Source organism: Meyerozyma guilliermondii, genomic scaffold (genome assembly GCF_000149425.1).
Source record: "Meyerozyma guilliermondii ATCC 6260 scaffold_1 genomic scaffold, whole genome shotgun sequence".
NCBI classification, from domain to species: domain Eukaryota; kingdom Fungi; phylum Ascomycota; class Pichiomycetes; order Serinales; family Debaryomycetaceae; genus Meyerozyma; species Meyerozyma guilliermondii.
This window is the reverse complement of record NW_001809800.1, coordinates 79,110-97,391: the sequence shown is the minus strand read 5'-3', so window position 1 is coordinate 97,391 and position 18,282 is coordinate 79,110. Positions and strand designations below refer to the sequence as shown.

The 18,282-nt window shown below is 43.3% G+C and overlaps 11 protein-coding genes and 1 non-coding gene across 12 annotated transcripts; 6 read left to right on the top strand and 6 right to left on the bottom strand. All coding sequences in view use genetic code 12, as the record gives it.

Annotated features, from left to right (window-relative positions):
- Positions 1–388: 388 nt before the first annotated feature.
- PGUG_00061 (GPI-anchor transamidase subunit) lies at positions 389–2,185 on the top strand (the record flags this gene model as incomplete). Its single annotated transcript, XM_001486634.1, has 1 exon — positions 389–2,185. One exon carries the CDS (start codon positions 389–391, stop codon positions 2,183–2,185), a length of 1,797 nt encoding a protein of 598 aa, XP_001486684.2.
- A 61-nt stretch (positions 2,186–2,246) lies between these two features.
- On the top strand, positions 2,247–2,762 carry PGUG_00060 (uncharacterized protein; the record flags this gene model as incomplete). Its single annotated transcript, XM_001486633.1, has 1 exon — positions 2,247–2,762. One exon carries the CDS (start codon positions 2,247–2,249, stop codon positions 2,760–2,762), a length of 516 nt encoding a protein of 171 aa, XP_001486683.2.
- Positions 2,763–2,874: 112 nt separating this feature from the next.
- On the top strand, positions 2,875–2,960 carry PGUG_05984. The gene has a single exon. It is a non-coding gene; the product is annotated as a tRNA-Lys (tRNA).
- A 90-nt stretch (positions 2,961–3,050) lies between these two features.
- On the bottom strand, positions 3,051–4,001 carry PGUG_00059 (Elongator subunit; the record flags this gene model as incomplete). The annotated part of the gene is made up of 1 exon (XM_001486632.1): positions 3,051–4,001. The coding sequence occupies one exon, from the start codon at positions 3,999–4,001 to the stop codon at positions 3,051–3,053; it is 951 nt and encodes a 316-aa protein (XP_001486682.2).
- Positions 4,002–4,031: 30 nt separating this feature from the next.
- PGUG_00058 (mRNA-binding U2 snRNP complex subunit) lies at positions 4,032–7,229 on the top strand (the record flags this gene model as incomplete). The annotated part of the gene is made up of 1 exon (XM_001486631.1): positions 4,032–7,229. The coding sequence occupies one exon, from the start codon at positions 4,032–4,034 to the stop codon at positions 7,227–7,229; it is 3,198 nt and encodes a 1,065-aa protein (XP_001486681.2).
- A 5-nt stretch (positions 7,230–7,234) lies between these two features.
- Positions 7,235–7,801, bottom strand: PGUG_00057 (uncharacterized protein; the record flags this gene model as incomplete). Its single annotated transcript, XM_001486630.1, has 1 exon — positions 7,235–7,801. The coding sequence occupies one exon, from the start codon at positions 7,799–7,801 to the stop codon at positions 7,235–7,237; it is 567 nt and encodes a 188-aa protein (XP_001486680.2).
- Positions 7,802–7,923: 122 nt separating this feature from the next.
- Positions 7,924–9,537, bottom strand: PGUG_00056 (uncharacterized protein; the record flags this gene model as incomplete). The annotated part of the gene is made up of 1 exon (XM_001486629.1): positions 7,924–9,537. The coding sequence occupies one exon, from the start codon at positions 9,535–9,537 to the stop codon at positions 7,924–7,926; it is 1,614 nt and encodes a 537-aa protein (XP_001486679.2).
- A 341-nt stretch (positions 9,538–9,878) lies between these two features.
- On the top strand, positions 9,879–11,129 carry ARG1 (argininosuccinate synthase; the record flags this gene model as incomplete). Its single annotated transcript, XM_001486628.1, has 1 exon — positions 9,879–11,129. The coding sequence occupies one exon, from the start codon at positions 9,879–9,881 to the stop codon at positions 11,127–11,129; it is 1,251 nt and encodes a 416-aa protein (XP_001486678.1).
- Positions 11,130–11,155: 26 nt separating this feature from the next.
- On the bottom strand, positions 11,156–14,485 carry PGUG_00054 (aromatic acid exporter family protein; the record flags this gene model as incomplete). Its single annotated transcript, XM_001486627.1, has 1 exon — positions 11,156–14,485. One exon carries the CDS (start codon positions 14,483–14,485, stop codon positions 11,156–11,158), a length of 3,330 nt encoding a protein of 1,109 aa, XP_001486677.2.
- Positions 14,486–14,520: 35 nt separating this feature from the next.
- Positions 14,521–15,969, bottom strand: PGUG_00053 ([Histone H3]-lysine-36 demethylase; the record flags this gene model as incomplete). Its single annotated transcript, XM_001486626.1, has 1 exon — positions 14,521–15,969. One exon carries the CDS (start codon positions 15,967–15,969, stop codon positions 14,521–14,523), a length of 1,449 nt encoding a protein of 482 aa, XP_001486676.2.
- Positions 15,970–16,120: 151 nt separating this feature from the next.
- On the top strand, positions 16,121–17,392 carry PGUG_00052 (alpha-ketoacid dehydrogenase kinase family protein; the record flags this gene model as incomplete). The annotated part of the gene is made up of 1 exon (XM_001486625.1): positions 16,121–17,392. One exon carries the CDS (start codon positions 16,121–16,123, stop codon positions 17,390–17,392), a length of 1,272 nt encoding a protein of 423 aa, XP_001486675.2.
- An 86-nt stretch (positions 17,393–17,478) lies between these two features.
- MBF1 (Mbf1p) lies at positions 17,479–17,934 on the bottom strand (the record flags this gene model as incomplete). The annotated part of the gene is made up of 1 exon (XM_001486624.1): positions 17,479–17,934. One exon carries the CDS (start codon positions 17,932–17,934, stop codon positions 17,479–17,481), a length of 456 nt encoding a protein of 151 aa, XP_001486674.1.
- Positions 17,935–18,282: the final 348 nt, after the last annotated feature.

Below are 18,282 nucleotides of genomic sequence, written 5' to 3'. Positions count from 1 at the left end.
GGTTTGGGAAGATGGGGAGGAGAGGAGATAGAGGGAGAATGTGTGTGGTTCGTGTTTTGGGTCGTTTTGGGTGGCTTTGTTATTTCATACTTTTCCTTAATTTTTCAATAATGGTAAATTTCTAAATTATGCAAAGAGCTGAAAAATTACGATTCGCAACTTGAGATACTAAATCACCAATTCCACTTTATTCCCAATGTATTCTCAAAAAACCAAATATGGACACATAAAAACCACAGAAATCAAAACAGCTCGCTAACTTGTTCAGCTCTTTACTTTTCCGCTTTCTGTCTTTTCTTTGTTTCCTTTGTCTCTTTCTGGCGCCCTCCACTCTCCCCCACCGCGCTGCGAAAACTACCGCGAAACGTTTCCTTTGAATAATTTACCCATGATTCACGTTCTATGGTTCTTGTTTCTATGTGGCACCGGGTTGGCGATACCCTATAATGAGCTGCTCACGCTTAGACCACTCGAACGAAATAAGCTACTTGGCTTGTTTGAATTCAACGTAGAATCCGAACCTTCTCGTTTGATATACTACAATGATCTGGCTCCAGCCCAGCCAAAGGCAGCTAGCCACTACATGTACTTCCCCCACGTACTTGGTCCTATCATAGAAACCTCCAACACACGCGAATTGCATCTTAGGTTCACCCAGGGATGGTGGGATAATGAAGAATGGGGTAAGCTTCCTTATAACGGACGCCGAAGCGGTGGTACTGGGGTGGAAGTTTGGGCAGTAATTGAAGCTGATTCTTACAAGACCGCTAAACGGGACTGGAAAAAATTGACTTCCACATTATCTGGGTTATTTTGTGCTTCTTTAAACTTCATTGATGAGTCCATCACTACCATCCCAAATTACCACGCCAGTCAAAAGCCTAACCAAAACATCCACGTCACGCACCCATCCCATGATCTCTACTTGTTGAGGGCGGTGCTCCCAAGTGAACCAATCTGTACTGAAAACTTGACACCTTTTCTCAAATTACTTCCTACTCGAGGCAAAGCAGGAATCTCCACTTTATTGGATGGTCATAAAGTATTTGATTCTTTGTGGCACAGTATGTCTATAGACATGAATACTGTGTGCGAGGGCACCGACTGCAAGTTGCAGATGACACAGTCGGTGAATACTGTGATTGACGTGCTTCGCTCATTGCGCAGAAAGAACGAAGGTGGAATTCCAAAACCCACTCCAGGAGAAAAATTACGTTGCGACGAGTCCAAAACATACAACGTTTGGCAGTGCTTTCCACTTGGTGACCCAACAGATGTCGCTTGGAGCTTGGAAGAGATCTTTGGTAGACCCATTTTGGGTGCTGCTTTTGAACTGGTGCCTGGCTCCACCAAGATCAACGTTGAAGTCGATCGTGAAAATTGGAGTGTTTCAGTGATTGATTACCAGGAGCAAAAAGTAGAGCCGGAAACTATTGACAATGGACTCTCCTTTGATATTCAGGAACCACAACCTTACGACGTCAAGTTCAGTTCCCCAGACAGCTCCAAGGTATTGACATCTGATTCTCCACCGATCAAAGTAGCACGTTCTTTGACTGGGTATTCTCAGGATCGCGGTGGTCTCCGTACTCATTTCTCGAACCCTACAACCAGCGACAGAAAATTTATCTACTTTGAGTTTCTCCCATGGTTCATGAGATTGCACTTGAATACACTTAAAGTGTCATTTCAAGATGAAACCGGTACAAGATTACTTTCCCCAGAGGAAGAGAAACAGTACATTCACACGAGATTCTACAGACCAGCAATTGACAGAAAGCGTCCTTCTCACCTTGAGCTCAGTATAGTGTTACCTCCTAAGCTGACGCTTGTATTAACTTATGAGTTTGAGAAATCTCTCTTGTTATACGCTGAATATCCTCCAGATGCGAACCATGGGTTTGCCGTGGAAGCAGGAATGGTCACTGTTTTGAATGAGAACGACGATGTTGAGTACGAGATTAGAACCTCTAGTCTTTTGTTAACACTTCCTACACCGGATTTTTCCATGCCCTACAATGTGATTATTCTTACCTGTACAATCATGTCATTGGCATTTGGAACCGTTTACAACTTGTTGACCAAAAAGGTGATCACAGAAGAGGAATTAGAGGTTATTGCAGCCCAAGGGAAGCTAGCAAAGCTCAAGGAGGTGTTACAAAAAAGATTCAAGGCAGCTAAATAGATGAGCCGCATTGGTGAGGTTTTCGCATCCGATTCGGAATTATGCTTCAACTTCTTTAAAAATGTTTGAGGATCTGATCTGGTTTGAAGACAACCATCTTTTCAAGCTACTACAAGACGATTTTCATCAGTGTAGAGGTAGCGTATTTGACTTTGGTTGGTACGTATCCCACCATGCTGACCGACTTTTATCAAAAGATTCACCAATAGTTCAATATACTTTAGGAAGTTATAGTCCGGCATCACTGAAATCCTCCCACTTCTACAACCATTTCCCCAGAAAAGCAAGTAATTTGGATGGTGAACATCACTATATAAGCGTTGACCATGAGATGGTTCGATGGTTACCTCGAAAAATCACAAAACAAATTTTTCCCGAGAGAAACGGCAAATTCACAGCATATCCTGTTCCAACTCTTGAAGAATTAGCATTGTGCAATGAAAGAAACGGTAGAGCTTATTGGAACAGATCTGGTATTTGGACTTGTAGCTGCGATGAGGTAGATGATTCATCCGATGAGCATGGTCCACAAATATTTGAGAAATATGAGGAGTACGTCAGCTGGCGAAGAAAATGAACGCAGAAAATAACACCCTTCATAGTTAATGACATGGTACAACATGGTACATTCAATGTGATGAAGACTTTATGTATATAATAACTTACCGAAAGGTTGCCTACAAGTAGCCGCCTGGCTAGCTCAATCGGTAGAGCGTTTGACTCTTATACAAGAGAAGCGATCAAAAGGCTGCGGGTTCGACCCCCGCGTCGGGCTACTTTTTTTCACCACTCGTTGGGTGCAATTTTTTTAGTAAGGTAGACGACCGATTATTCTACAATAGTGTGTATGCTAGTGTTTATTTCATCAGAAAGGATCCTCATATGGATCTTCTTCGTCATAATCGTCATCTTTCTCAAATTCGTAGACAATGGCTCCACCAGCCGAGCCCAATGCTTCCTGTGCCTGCAAGAATGGCAACTCAACTTGTTCCCTAGCTGCTTTCTGTTTGACATTCGTGGCTAAATTGAACGTAGTAAGGTCCTTGAGTAAACTTTCGTCTTCTTGGTTGAGTGTCTTTTTCTGTTCCTGAACTTCGTACACATGAGTATTTGCATCGATGAGATATTGATACGTTAGCGTTCTACCTGACTTACGACGATAGTGTAGAGCCACAGCAAACTTGGGACTATGCAAATCAAAACCAATAGGAGGTTGTAGTTTTTGGATATATGAATCCAACACCTCTTCATCGTGAGGGTCTTTGAGAATAGGTTCCACTTCCAAGATAGAGCTAGCAATATAGCACAATATGGTCAATTCCGACGGGTAGTATGAGAACTGACGGCTATTTATGTGGCTATAATTGCTGTTGGTATGATATACACCTGCCAAAGTGGTGCCCGGATGAGCGATGATGCCCAGCACCAACTGGGTCAACTGTTGCGATGAAAAGTAGTTAAGGGAATCCACAATCACTAATTGTTGTTTTGTGTCAGATTTTGTCTCCTTGATGATTTCCTCGACGGATTTTCCGTGACATTCGAGCCATTTCAGGGCATAAGATGGCCTATTGACCGTTTCGAATGATAAATATGTGATTTCATTGTTCTTGGCTGCAAGTTCCCGTATAAGATAATGAGCTGATTGTGCTAGCGAGTCCAATATTAGCAAGAAGGGAGAGTTCTCCTTGAGCGAAAGTATGCGATTTAGTATCACTAGCGAATTCTGGTTCATGTTTGTAGCTGGTCTCATCTCATCGGAGCCATCGCCAATTTCGCGCGCACGACAATCACTAGTTAAGATAGTTAACAGCATACTTATAAGCGTTTTAAACTCCAAAGAATCATGCCAAAGCGAACGTTGGCAGCAGATTACACCATACCACAGGCTTTGGAAGCCGATTTAAGACGAGAAGATGAAAAAACTTTTGTGGATACCCCACAACTCAAGGATACTTTAAAGCAAGACCGATATCAAAATCGTCGATTTGATCGTAAAATCGACATGCAAATGGACCGTATAGAAACTTACAGAGACCGCATGGAAGTAAATGACCTTGAAAGAGAAGAGAAACGGGTACAAGGAATACTAGATGAACAATCTGCTTCTACACAAAAGATGATACTACCTCGCCAACGAAAAATACGATGGGATGTGACTCCAGAACAATACGAAGCACGAAAGAAGGAGGAAGAGCAGAGAATAGGTGAAGACGAACATCCGTCTGACCAAGAAAAGGCCCTAATTGCAAATGTTCCCATTATTGGTGGTGTTCCATTGACTGATGAGGTACTCGATTTAATTCTTCCCTCAGGCTATGTTGCTGTTAAACCACCCAAAGACTACCAGCAGGACAAGAGCATTGCCGTGGACATCAATGGGGATGCTGGGTACTATATTCCTCCCTCGGATGGCCAGCAGGACCGCAAGCAGGCACTTGAGTCTCTACCTCCCAAAGAGTTGGCTGATGGTCTCGAATACTTTAAAGAGGAAGATATGAAGCATTTTGGTAAGCTCACTCAAGCTGGAACAGAGGCTACAGCAGAGGAGAGAAAAGATACTCAGGCTATGAAGCTTATTCTTAAGATAAAAAATGGTAATCCTCAGGTACGAAAGAAATCGATGAGACAAATTTCTGAAAATGCAACCTACTTTGGTCCCAAGATTCTTTTTAGCAAAATCTTGCCAATAATTGTTGAACCAAATTTGGAAGACCATGAGAGGCATGTTCTCGTTAAAGTTATAGGGAGAATATTGCAGAGATTGGGCTCAACCGTTCGTCCTTTCACATTCAAGATAGTTGTGCTGATATCAACACTATTGATCGAAGAAGATTTTACCACAAGGATGGAAGCTAGGGAAATCCTTGTCACATTAACCAAAGCAGTTGGACTTGCAAATATGATTTCAACTGTGAGACCGGATCTTGATCATGTCGACGAGTACGTTCGAAATTTAGCATCCAGGGTATTTGCAATAGTAGCCTATACATCTGGTCTTGCTCAGTTCCTTCCATTTTTACGAGCCGTGATAAAATCTAAAAAGAACTGGATGGCAAGACACACGGGAATGAAGATTGTCCAACAATTATGTATCATACTTGGTGGTGGAAATGGAGCTGCAATTCTCCCATATTTGTCTCAACTAGTGAACGCAATCACTCCCGGATTAACTGATGAGAATCTAAGCGTTCGAAGCATCACCGCCCTCACATTAGCACAACTTGCCGAAAACGTGAAACCCTACGGTATTGAGTACTTTGAACCAGCCTTGGAACCTGCTTGGCTGGGTCTCCGTAAGCATAGAGGAAAGGGCCTTGCAAGTTTTTTGAGATGTATATCCTCGATCATTGCGTTGATGACGTTCGACCCCAATTACGAAGAATACTCAAACTACTACACAAAAGAGATTATGCGAATCATTGTTCGAGAATTCAATTCTCCTGATGAGGATATGAGGAAGTCGATTCTCCGGATCATGATCGCACTTCCTTTGTCAAGGCAGCTCATTCCAAAATACAACACAGAAATAATCGAACCATTCTTGAAATTTTTTTGGAACAGAAAAACAGCAAGTGATTCAAAGACACTAGGAAGATTTGTTATTGATGCTACCTGTCTGTTGGCAACAAAGTTTGATTTCTTGGATATGTTGGAGAACATTGTGATTTATACCAAAGATGAAAACGAAAATTTACGAATCATGAGCATGGGTGCTATCAGTAAGATGATATCATCTGACCCCGAAGAGTTACTTGGAATCGATTCCCAGTTGGAAGTACAACTAGTCGATGGTGTCCTTTACGCTTTTCAGGAACAATCTGTGCAGCCTAAAATTTATCTTGAATCATTTGGAGCCGTTGCCCTAGCCTTGGGTTCTCGACTTCGTCCTCACATCAATTCCATTACAAGTACAATTTTGTTCAGGTTGAAAAACAAACTTCCTGAAATAAGAGAGCAAGCATCTGATTTGATAACGATCATTGCTCCAGTCATTAAAGACTGTTCTGATGGAGATTTGATTTTGAAGTTGATTTTGATTTTGTATGAATCTCTAGGCGAGGTTTACCCCGATGTGTTGGGTTCAATACTTAATGCTCTTTACCTGTGCATCCTGTGCATGGAAGAAGCAGCAATATACTCAATGTCCAATCCATCATTGAATCAGCTCTTGCCCACTTTATCACCAATCATGAGGAATAGGCAAGAGAAAGTTCAAGAAGCTTGTATCAAGCTTGTTGGGTTGATTGCAACTAAGAATGCGGAAACAATCAATGCCAAAGAGTGGATGCGTATCTGTTTTGAGCTCTTGGATATGCTCAAAAGTCAAAAGAAGAAAATACGGGTAGCCGCCAATGAAACGTTTGGTCATATTTCGAAAACAATTGGTCCACAAGACATTATTGTTATGCTCCTTAATAACCTTAAAGTTCAGGAGCGGCAGCTCAGGGTTTGTACAGCGGTTGCTATCGGGATAGTGGCCGAAACCTGTGGCCCATTCACTGTTTTACCAGCATTGATGAACGAATACAGAACTCCAGATAATAATGTTCAAAATGGTGTGTTGAAAGCATTGAGTTTTTTGTTTGAATACATCGATGGTAACATGACAAAAGACTATCTATTTGCTATCACACCTTTGTTGGAAGATGCCTTAACTGATAGGGATCAGGTACATCGACAAACGGCTGCATCAGTCGTCAAGCATATGGCTCTAAACTGTATTGGTCGCACCAACGATGGGTACTATGATGTTTTCATGCATCTTCTCAATCTTGTTGTACCCAATATCCTCGAGAGCTCACCACATGTCATTAGTCGTGTGTTAGAAAGTATGGATGGTTTAAGGTGTGTGTTGGGGGTGGGTAGTTTTGCCAATTACCTTTGGGCAGGTTTATACCATCCAGCAAGAAAAGTTCGAGAACCATATTGGAAACTTTACAATAGTGCCTACATGCAAAATAGGGATGCTCTTGTTCCATATTATCCTTCCTTGAACAATATTGATGGCTATGAAATCCCCGAATTAAATATTACCATATAGATCAATTAGCATTCGGCTTGTGACGTAATTCCATAGAACACACTCAGATTCTCACAATCACCGTACGATTCCTGACTATAAGGCACTTCTTCTCGCACACACAGCAATGAGGCAACCGGTTCTGGCTCAGCCATGTACATTTGCCGCACATACTGGGTAATTTTTCGTGCTTGGAACTCCACAACATCGTCTGTGAAGTCAGTAAGCAGACTATTTGAAGAGGTGTCATCATCGGTGCATCCAGGATAACATTCCAGAAAACAAATGTTATCTTCATAGGCTAAAATTATCGGGACATTTTTCATCCACTCTACCACTTTCACTTTGGCAGGAACAGAAACTGCTTTCCGGCTATCACCAAGTTCATTCAAATTTGAACCAGAATTAAAGACTCCAATCATATGTTCTTTATCTCCAGGAAATACGATTCTTCCTCCACAAAACTCCTCTCTTCTCAGAGGAGATAATGTTACCACGGTGAATTGGTGTCCTGAAGTGACATTTGAAGGCGAGCTGTTATTTGGTCTCTGGGGGAGATTGGGGGGCGATAGAACCTCTTTACGATCTGCCATTTCAGCCTTTTAACTAACACAGATGCTAAGGTACAAATGGCTGCGAAATCGAACAGTTTGCGGCACATACACATTATGCAGGTACATTAACAGACGGTGATAAAAAAACGTATATCCATAATCTATAATAGTGGCTGGAAATTAGGCTGGAGTGGAGGTGTACCTTCTTTCTTCGACAAGAAAGGAAATGCTTGGTTGTCAGGTGGTTGACTTATGATTTTCCCTACTGGTGGAAGTACAATAGGGTTCTGAACATTTGGTGATATGGTTGATGTGAGCTCAGAAATGGGAACCGCTTTGGAGTCTTGAATGTAGAGTTCTAATTCGATTCTCTCATCCTTTTTGAATATCATTTCTAGGGTGGAGTCAGAGTTAATGATTTTTCCATCTCTCATATTTCTCAACCCCAAGACTCTTGTGTCCCCCAAATGCGTTATATGAAATGCCGTTCGACCATTATCTAAAAGCTCTATTAATCGAGGCACGGCAGAGGTTGTGGCTGGGTACGAGAACGCTAGGACTGTGTTCATGTACCTCAAAGTAACAGCCTTTTTATTTTTCTTGTCGTCATCGGTGGATGGTGAGGACCGTTTCCTATCATCTTGCAAATTTGTAGCAATTGTTGCTAACGAGTCAAGATGTGTTGTTGAGCCCGCAGCTACAGGAGTGATATTACCAGAAGTCTGTCCTGGCTTTTTGGTTAGTAATGGATAACTTTGAATTACGGCGCTGTGTAGACAGTCACTGAGTACCATCATAACCTGACCGAATCCAAAGTCTTTGATGCAGCCTCCAATCAAGGTATGCAACGAGATCACAGCCACCTCGTCGTCACAAGATGCTTGCAGAGGGTCGAGGTCCCGATAAAGCGTGGCTAAGAACAGAGGAGAGGTGATTCTTGTGTTCAAGTATTCCACCGATGCCAGGCTGGTATCGCTTAAAGAAGTCTCGAAAATATACGAGACACAGCATTGGATAGCACTCCGTCCTAGATTTTCTAGGTTAGAACCTTGGGCGACCGTCGAATCAGCACAAGTTTTCGATCGTTCGATGAAACCAAGGAGAGCAGCATAAGTTGAGTTTCCTTGAAAACTGCTATTTCGGGCCGTTAACGGAGGTAAAGTCCGAGGATGCAACTTTGTCTGCTTCGGTTGAATGATAGAATCGATCACTGCCCGAGACTTGTCATGCAGAGTGAACCGCCGACTTCTGTTGTATCCATCCATATCATCCTGTGAATCGGAATGAAGACGAGCTATCTCAGACACAAAACGAAGGCTCGACATATCTTCGTCAGTAGAATATGAGGGGGTTGCGATAGTTGACAATACCTGTTCGGGAGATGGAGACTCATGATACTCCGAAAGCGAAACTGAACTAGCAGTTTTGAGTTTTTTCTTTCGGGAGCTGGCGTTATTGGTTTGCTTTAAGGATCGTTTTCGATTTCGTCTCACGCTCTGAATGGCAGCACGTACAAGCCTATCGAAATCCTGGATGTACTCCGGACCGTAATTGAACTCGAGCCGAAGGGTTTCCGCTACTCGTTTGATTTCCGATTCCTGCTCTGAAGCCTTGCGGCAGCTGAGATCCAAAGCATCGATCAACTCGAGCCTCCGAGCGGAAAACCGTTTCCAGAGCGTGTCGTCGAAAAAGTTGAGTTTTGTTCGTATATAGTGAGTAACTCCGACTCTTCGGTGAAGATCTTCGGACTCTCCAAGATGACTCAGAGTCATCATTTCTTTCTTTACAAAGAGCCACTGAGGAAATCAAATTGTAACTGTGGTAGCGTCAGGAGTTCATAAGATACCAACTAAAGAAAACCCAAATTTTGCCGTGGGCAAATAAGTAAGCGAGTGTGATGTCTGTTCCAAAGGTGACTCCTCAACGAGTCATGATTAACTAAGCAGAATTACTCATTAGCTCAGCAGGTCGGGAAGCTCCTTCGCACAGGCGTGCGCACACCAATGACTCAACAAGGCAATGGGCGCTAACCGCGCTGTGTTATCGGTGCGGAAACTATATAAGCGCACCAAATTTTTCAATTAATTTCTCACCGCATTTTTTAAGTTTGAAAAAGATGTCTAAAGGAAAAGTTTGTTTGGCATACTCTGGTGGCTTAGATACCTCCGTTATCTTGGCATGGTTATTGGAACAAGGCTATGAAGTCATTGCTTTCTTGGCAAATATTGGTCAAGAAGAAGACTTTGAAGCTGCCGAGAAAAAGGCATTGGCCATTGGTGCTACCAAATTTGTGGTAGTTGATGTGAGAAAGGAGTTTGTTGAGAGCGTTTGTTTCCCAGCTATTCAGGCCAATGCTATCTATGAGAACGTTTACTTGTTGGGAACTTCGTTGGCTAGACCAGTGATTGCCCAAGCTCAGATCAAGGTGGCAGAAGAGAACGATTGTTTTGCAGTATCTCATGGATGCACAGGTAAAGGTAATGACCAGGTCAGATTCGAGTTGTCGTTCTACGCTTTGAAACCTGACGTGGTTGTCATTGCACCATGGAGAGATCCTGAGTTTTTCAACAGATTTGCTGGTAGAAAGGCATTGTTGGAGTACGCTGAATCGAAGAACATTCCCGTGGCTCAAACCAAAGCCAAGCCATGGTCTACTGACGAAAACTTGGCTCACATTTCCTTCGAAGCTGGTATTTTGGAAAACCCTGATACTACTCCTCCAAAGGATATGTGGAAGTTGACGGTAGACCCTACCGATGCACCAGACACTCCAGAAGATTTTTCCGTGGTGTTTGAAAAAGGATTGCCAGTCAAGTTGGTGTTGGACGGCGGAAAGAAGGTTGTCACTGATCCTGTTGAATTGTTCCTCGAGGCTAATGCCTTGGCTAGAAGAAACGGTGTCGGCAGAATTGACATTGTGGAAAACAGATTCATTGGTATCAAGTCCAGAGGATGTTACGAAACTCCAGGTTTGACTATCTTGAGATCTACTCATATTGACTTGGAAGGTTTGACCTTGGACCGTGAGGTTCGTGCTATCAGAGACCAATTTGTCACTGTCACATACTCCAAGTTGTTATACAATGGTATGTACTTCACTCCAGAATGTGAGTACGTTCGTGATATGATCGCTCCTTCGCAAAAGACCGTCAATGGTACCGTCAGAGCTAGATGCTACAAGGGCTCATTGACCATCTTGGGTAGATCGTCCGACACGGAAAAATTGTACGATGAGACTGAATCTTCTATGGATGAGTTGACCGGATTTTCTCCTGAAGATACTTCTGGTTTCATTGCCGTGCAATCGATTAGAATCAAAAAGTATGGAGAATCTGTTAGAGAAAAGGGTAAAAAATTGGACCTTTAGTTACGTTATACATATAAATAATATCATTAGTTCAGGTTTCTGAGAAGCGAATCATTCTCGTCGTCGGCAACGTCAAAGATTGACTCATGCATATCATATTTCTCGCCAACTAATTGCTTGACGATTAACATCACCTCATCAAACCGCTTGTAAATCAAGTGTCCAATTATAAGCGCCACAATGTCAAGTTGACCATCTGCACTGAAGAGTGCATTGAAGTCTATGTTTTCCATCAATGAATCATGCAATACATCAGAATCACCTTCATTTTCCTTCTCTTTCTCCTCTGAGTAAAACCTTTCGTTAAGTGAAAATCGAGTGATTCCCCACTGGGAACGAAGCAAGTCAAGATGTTTCAACGAGATATTTGCTCTGGTAAACTTGGGCAATTCTCGCTTACTGCTCAAGGAGCCAGAAGTCATATGTGCCACAGCAAACAAATCAGCACATAGTTCGGTGTCAGTCCAGCCTATTCTTCGGAGCATATGAGGAATCCATGTAGCAGGATCTTCTACCCTGTTGAATATGGACAATAAAATGAAATATAGCTGGATAATATCAGTCACTGCATTCTGTAATCTCTTGTAGAGTTTTTCTGGCCAGATTCCCGTCAATGGAACCTCAAATTGAATGGGTGTCATTAAATGGGAAATACCGGCCAAGATTATCAATACGGATCGAAATTTCTCCACGGTTAGATCATGGCGGTCCAACAAATGCACCTGGGAGTTCTCGACACGATTCAATGCAAAATTGGAGACAGCGCAATGGAGATTAGCAGATTCACTTAAAACCTTTGCAAGAATTTTGCGAATTGCAACTTTACTTGTAGATGGCTTGGGAATGATACTGGCAAGGAATCCAACACATAATCCGATGATGACACTAATAAATCTCAACCATGCGACATGGAAACCATAGCCAACATTTGCTAGATGGTTATATTGTCCGTCGACCCAACTTGTTCCCATTACCAAGGAACAAGTCACCGCAAACAAAATCGCTGGTACTAATGCTCGGTGGGAAGAGAAATGACGATAGTAGGTGAGATACAAGTATCCAACGGCAGTGACGGCACTATAACCATAATAGTTTCCTCTTCCATTTCCAGTGGAGATGTACCACATAACCATGCCTAACAAGCAGCCAAAGAAGGAGTACACAACCTTGCAGTAAAACACATAGATTGTTTCCCCAGTGTATTCTGAAGTCGACACTCCACACATAATGACAATCCACACCAAACGATTACCATGATACCAACTAGCCGTTGTTCGACAGAAGAAAGGGGTAGCACAAACGCAGGTTAAGACTCCAGATCGTATCCAAAACCACAAATGCTTGTTCATAAGAAGTTTATAGATCTTGATAGTCTTCGAACCAAAGTAATGAAAAATGGATGTTGGAGCTAACGCATCAGGGTTACGACGCTGAACGCCGGTGTCTATATTTGGAGTTGAAATGTCATCAGGACTCTCATCCATATTCAAATGTGACCTGACTCTAGGTTTGTCTCGCTTGGACTTACCGAAGAAGGTGAAGATTTTTGGAGTAGGAGTCGATTCATCGATAGAAAGGAGGAGATCTACCAAGCGTAAGATCGATTCGGTTTGTTGCTTTGTCACGTACAACAAGAGGCAAGTGTGAGTTATCAAGCTCAACAACACTTCTTCATTTTTTGAAAATTCTTTCACAGCAGCAATTAGTTTGTCAGTTGAACCCAATTCTTTGATGGCAACTAATAGTGTTTGTCTGGTTTCCACCAAAACTTCATTCATTTCCTTTTGCTTTTCCTTGTGAAGTTCCCATTTCTTTGGTAAAAGCGAATAAATTCTGAATTGGTTAGCAGCTTCAATCCATTTTATAATGTCCGCAATTGATTTTGTGTTTGTCTCGAGAAATCGTGTGAAGAGTGTGGAACTAAGCTCTGAGATATGAACGATATCGAGCAAAGTCACCCTATCTTGTGGGTCAACATTACATATTCTCTTGCGAAGTAAGTTGATTCGCTTCTTGTCCTCATATTCCCCCACTACTCGGTAGTGTTCGTGAACGGTAGCAAAGAGCTTAGAATGGCCATCATCTTCAAATTTGCTAGACCCCACTGAACTCCTTCTCCTTGATAATCCTCGGATGTTGTTGTTAGCCAAATCGACCCTTTCTTCAAACATCTGATAGTACTGTTCAAAACTGGAACTGAAACTGATTACGTTCCGTAGACTTGAACGCATTTCACCGATGGAACCAGCATCAAATCGACCAAACGTTATTTCGTACTTTGAAAGAAGAGCGTCCAAGTCAAGTAGAGGTAGCTTCAGTCGGATCCCAACAATATCACGGGCAAACTTTTTATAATTACCGAAATTTGGTTCTGATGGTTTGCACGAGGACAAGAACCGAGAGTTGCCTTTGCAAGCCTTTTCGAGCGCTTTCAAATGCTTCAATACTCCATCAACATAGCGGAAATTTGACGTGGTTGGAAACACAACCATCAGACATACCACTTTTAAAGCAAGGGCAAGTCCCATTGGTTTCAATACTGCTAGACCCACTTGAAGTGGAAGGAAAACTGGATAAAAGACGTCATAACATACGTTGATAAGCATAGCGATGATACCACATATCATACCTTGACGAAAAGTTGGGTGTATTCTCAGCGAAAGGCCAAAAATTATCATAGACGATAATATGGCAAAGATAAATATCACCGTACATCTCGTTTGTAAATGACGACCAGAGTAGATATCGGCAGCCGTGCAAGCTTCCAAGTTTTCCATAGTACAAATACCTTCTCTGATAAGACTCTCAGCATATTCTTGTGGTGAAGTATTGCCTCTAAGCTTGACTGATATCGCCAAAGCAATAATGCTATGGAGCCATCCAATGAGGATATAAACCATACACATAAAAGACATTGCGAGATTGAATACCATAGAGGTGCCTCCAGAGACAGCAATGAACCCTATGATTTGAAATAAGTATGCAGCAGGACCAACCCAAGTACGAGACCGAGGAACAACGCAGATTATCACCGACGACCATATCTGTACCCAGGTTCGAAACACCACTTTGAACAGTGCATAATCCAAATGCTTGGTGATATACTCAGGTTTGGCCCTATTGAGAAGCTTATGGTAATATGAAGGGGTTGGCTTCTTATCTTCGGAAGTGTAAACACCGGTCTCATCTCCGTCTTCGTAAACGTTGAATGGACCCTCTCGTTCATTTTCTTGAAACTGCAACGGTTCGACTCTCAAAGACGACTCCACAGAACTGGCAAGTGAGCCAGAAGTATCTGAAGACCGTCGAGTCATCGGTGTAGTTTGAAAAGAAAGTTGTTTGAGTGCAAGCCGCATCACTCCGCATTTTTATAGCCAGCTCTTGATGCAGGTCACAATGGTTGTGAAAATTGGGACAATTGGGAGAGAAATTGCGGAATATCCTTGCCTACCGTGGATATAGGGATGCTGGCACGAGCCACCTTGTTTGATTTACTGAGTTCATAGTGCCAGCAGAGATGTTGGTAGAGTTCGTGTATCGCAGTTTGGGCCGAGCCGTTGTCGGCTATCGGGTCGCGCGGCTCACCAACAATAGAGTCGTCGTCAGAATGTTGTTTTAAGGGTCCAGGTAGTAAGTTGGTGGGAGAATGGAACACCAAGTGTGCTGCTGCGAGCCAGAGTACTCGGTTGAACTGGGGAAACCGAAATTTGGGCGGGACTTTTGTGGACCGTTCAATTTGGTTGATGCGGACTTGGGTAGCGAGATTCATGAACGTAAGAAAGTTGCCGCCAATGACTATGGAATCGACTGGCGTGTGGACGGCGTGGATCCAGCCACTGGGGATGATGAAAAGGTCGCCCGGCGATAATGTGACGGCAAAACCTCCGGTTGCAAATGACAGTTTTCCTCGAGATTTGCGGCCAATTGTGTACTCAGGAAACCACATAAAGTTCTGGTGTTCCTCTAAGCACCACGACTCGTACAACTGGAGATTGTGCTCCGTGGGAGGAAACATGAGGAACGTTTTCGAACCAGAACACACGGTGTAGTAGACCGAAGTACCACCAAAATCGATGTGAAAGTCGGTGTATGAGCCCAGAACCGACATCAAGCAGTACTTGGACACCTGGGGCTTCTCACCCAGGACGTCGTCGTTCCAAACCGTGTCCAAAATGTCGAGATCACGCACCATTTGCGGCCGTACAAAGTCTCGACCTAGACCTTCAACCTGCGATATTTCCAATGAAATAACATTACGGATCCGGTCTCGGTCACTTTTTTCGGTTTTGAAGTAGTCACGCCAGCGTCCCATGGTCCACCCACCACTTCCCTGCTGAGAAAGTACGTCCATCACTTCGACTGGCTCATCGTCGCCAACGCATTCGGCAATGTAATCAATGGTGATATCGGTGGGGTTTTGAGGAAACTTCATGCCTCCTATACCTCGACTAGCGGCTCGTGGAACGAGTACGGGCTTCGTAAGACGCGTGCGTAACGCATAATCAGCCGTAAGCTCATCAGTGATGTCGATGCAAGAAGCGTCTGGGGTATACTGTAAAAATTTATGAAGGTGTGGATGCACTTCCTTATCCACAGCAAACACCTCGCCTTGGTCGAGTGCTATGTAGTCGATTTTGGTCTTTGTACGCTTCAGTTTTCGCCTTTGAACCAGCGGGCCATGGTCGCGTGCACACTCCACACAATGGTACGAATGTAAGTCTTTCACGTCTGAGGCCAGAAGTCGAACACAGGGTGTGTGGAACCAATCGAGACATATGTCACACTGTATCCAATCGTCGCTTTCGTTTTTATTGTTGCAAATGGTACATTTGTCACTCATATGTCTGTAGTTAAATTGCACGATCTTGTAGTTGGTGCAGGAGATACGAAAATTGGTGGTGCAGGAGATAGAGTTTCTATATTCAGGGTTGATCAAAATAAGTTAGCAAGTTACTTGTCGCCAAATAAAGACCAGATTTTGTCAGCTGACCATGATAATTACATCCAGGGCCACTTTCAGGCCTCGAAACATGGCGTTTGTACCGCTTTTAAATCGAGCTTGTCGGTTCCAGCTGACATCGTCTCAGCAAGAAATGTTTTTAAAGGAGTACAAAATTCGATCCCTGCTTGAAAGATTGGTTCATCACTACTCCGAGAAACAACTTCCCCAATTTTCGCTTCGCCGACTCTACGACCAGTCTACAAAACTCGACCACAACTACATTCTCCAGAATGCTCGTGATACAATTGAATGGCTAATTATATACAACGCCAGACGGCTCAGCGACTTTAGGCGACTCCCGTACTTGGTGATCCTCAATCCGTCGATATCTGAATGCTACAGCTCATATCTTCACACCATGTCGTCGCTTATCACGGCGTCGCTAGATGCCCCAACCACCGCTCAAGACAACGAAAAGTTTGTGGAAACTCTAGAAGACTTTATCGAGGTACACGCAGATACGTTGCCAGTGCTTTCCAAGGGGTTCACCGAGGTTTTGCATTTGATATCTCAGGAACAAGTGACTCATTTTCTCGATAATCATCTTCGTGAACGAATCGTGATGAGACTCATTGCTCACCAACACGTCCAACTCACGAAAACTCTCTGTAGCGACGAGTACGTTCCTGGAGGGAAGTTCAATGGGGTTATCAGACAACTCAATATTGCTGATGTGATAACCAAGAATGCCGAGCTCGTCAATGATATATGCTTGATGAAGTACGACCAGTCCGTTCCCATTACCATAGATACCAACATGTATCCCCCAGCATTCTGGAGCCGTCAGGACCCTCATGACTCTCCCAGAAACAAAGGAGACCCCAATATGTTTCCTTATATCGAATACCATTTGGATTACATACTTATGGAAATTTTCAAAAACTCATTCAGAGCCCATATCGAAAATGGTGTTTCTGACCCGGTCCAGGTGACTATTCTGACATCCGAGTCGCCGTCCTACTTGGAGCTTAGAATCCGCGATAAGGGAAAGGGCATTCCTCCCAATATTCTCAGCCATATATTCGACTATTCATTCTCAACCTACGAGTCTGGAGAAGGTGATAGCTACAAAACACTCAATGTGCCACCAGGAGCAGCTGGAAATACTGTGGCGGGTATGGGATATGGACTTCCGTTGCTGAAGAATTATGTGGAGATTTTCAACAAGACTGAAGGGTCAAAAATTATGGGCCTGTTAACTATGCAAAGCTACTTGGGATGGGGCACCGACGTTTATTTGAAGACTGTTGGAACGGAGTAGCAACTACGGAAACTACAGAAGTAGAGCTAAACCACAAAGCAAACTACAAGATTGAACGATTGTCCGATTGATTATGCCCTACATTCCTACTTCTTCTTTGCAAACAAAGGCTCTCCAATGCCCTTTCCTCTCAACTTGACACCCAATGCACGCTCCATCTTGGCTAAAAGCTGCTGGTTTGGCACGGCACGGCCGGCTTCATAGTCATTCACCACATTGGGTTTCTCATTGATCTTGGTAGCCAAATCCTTTTGTGTGAGTTTCTTTTCTTGTCTGGCTTGTTGGATCGCCTTTCCGACACTGGCTTCCACCTTCTTGGTGGGAACAACATCATCAACAGCGTCAATCTTGGTCAATCTTTGTCCTTCGGGGTTGCTTTTGGTGTTGGTACTTCCGTATTTCTTTTCGGTACCAACCACTCCACCAGCTCTGCGAGCAGCATTTAACTCAGCTGCGGTCTTAGCAACGGTCTGTCTGGGTCCGCCACCCCCGACTCTGGTTTTCGAACCAATATACGTAACTTGGTCCCAATCGTTCGACATGATGTAATGAAGAATGCGATCGCAGGTTACTCATATTGCGACGGCGGCACACGACCGACGAAAGTTCTAGAAGAGAAAGTTATCTGGGGGTTAAATGTTAACCAAAATGAATGGATAAGAACAGGCTTCAAGTAAGAGCATAACTAAACGTTCAATGAGTCAAGTGGTGAGCAATAATTATAGTCATTAACATCCGTTCCTGAAATTGGTAGGTATTTTTCAAAATCTTCAAATTGGTTCAGAATGAGATAGATTTCTTTAAGTTTGCTGACCTTTTACTGCTCTCATCTCACTTTCTCGCTCTTCTCTCGCTTTTCTCTTGCTTTCAGCCTCCATTTGTAGTTCTCC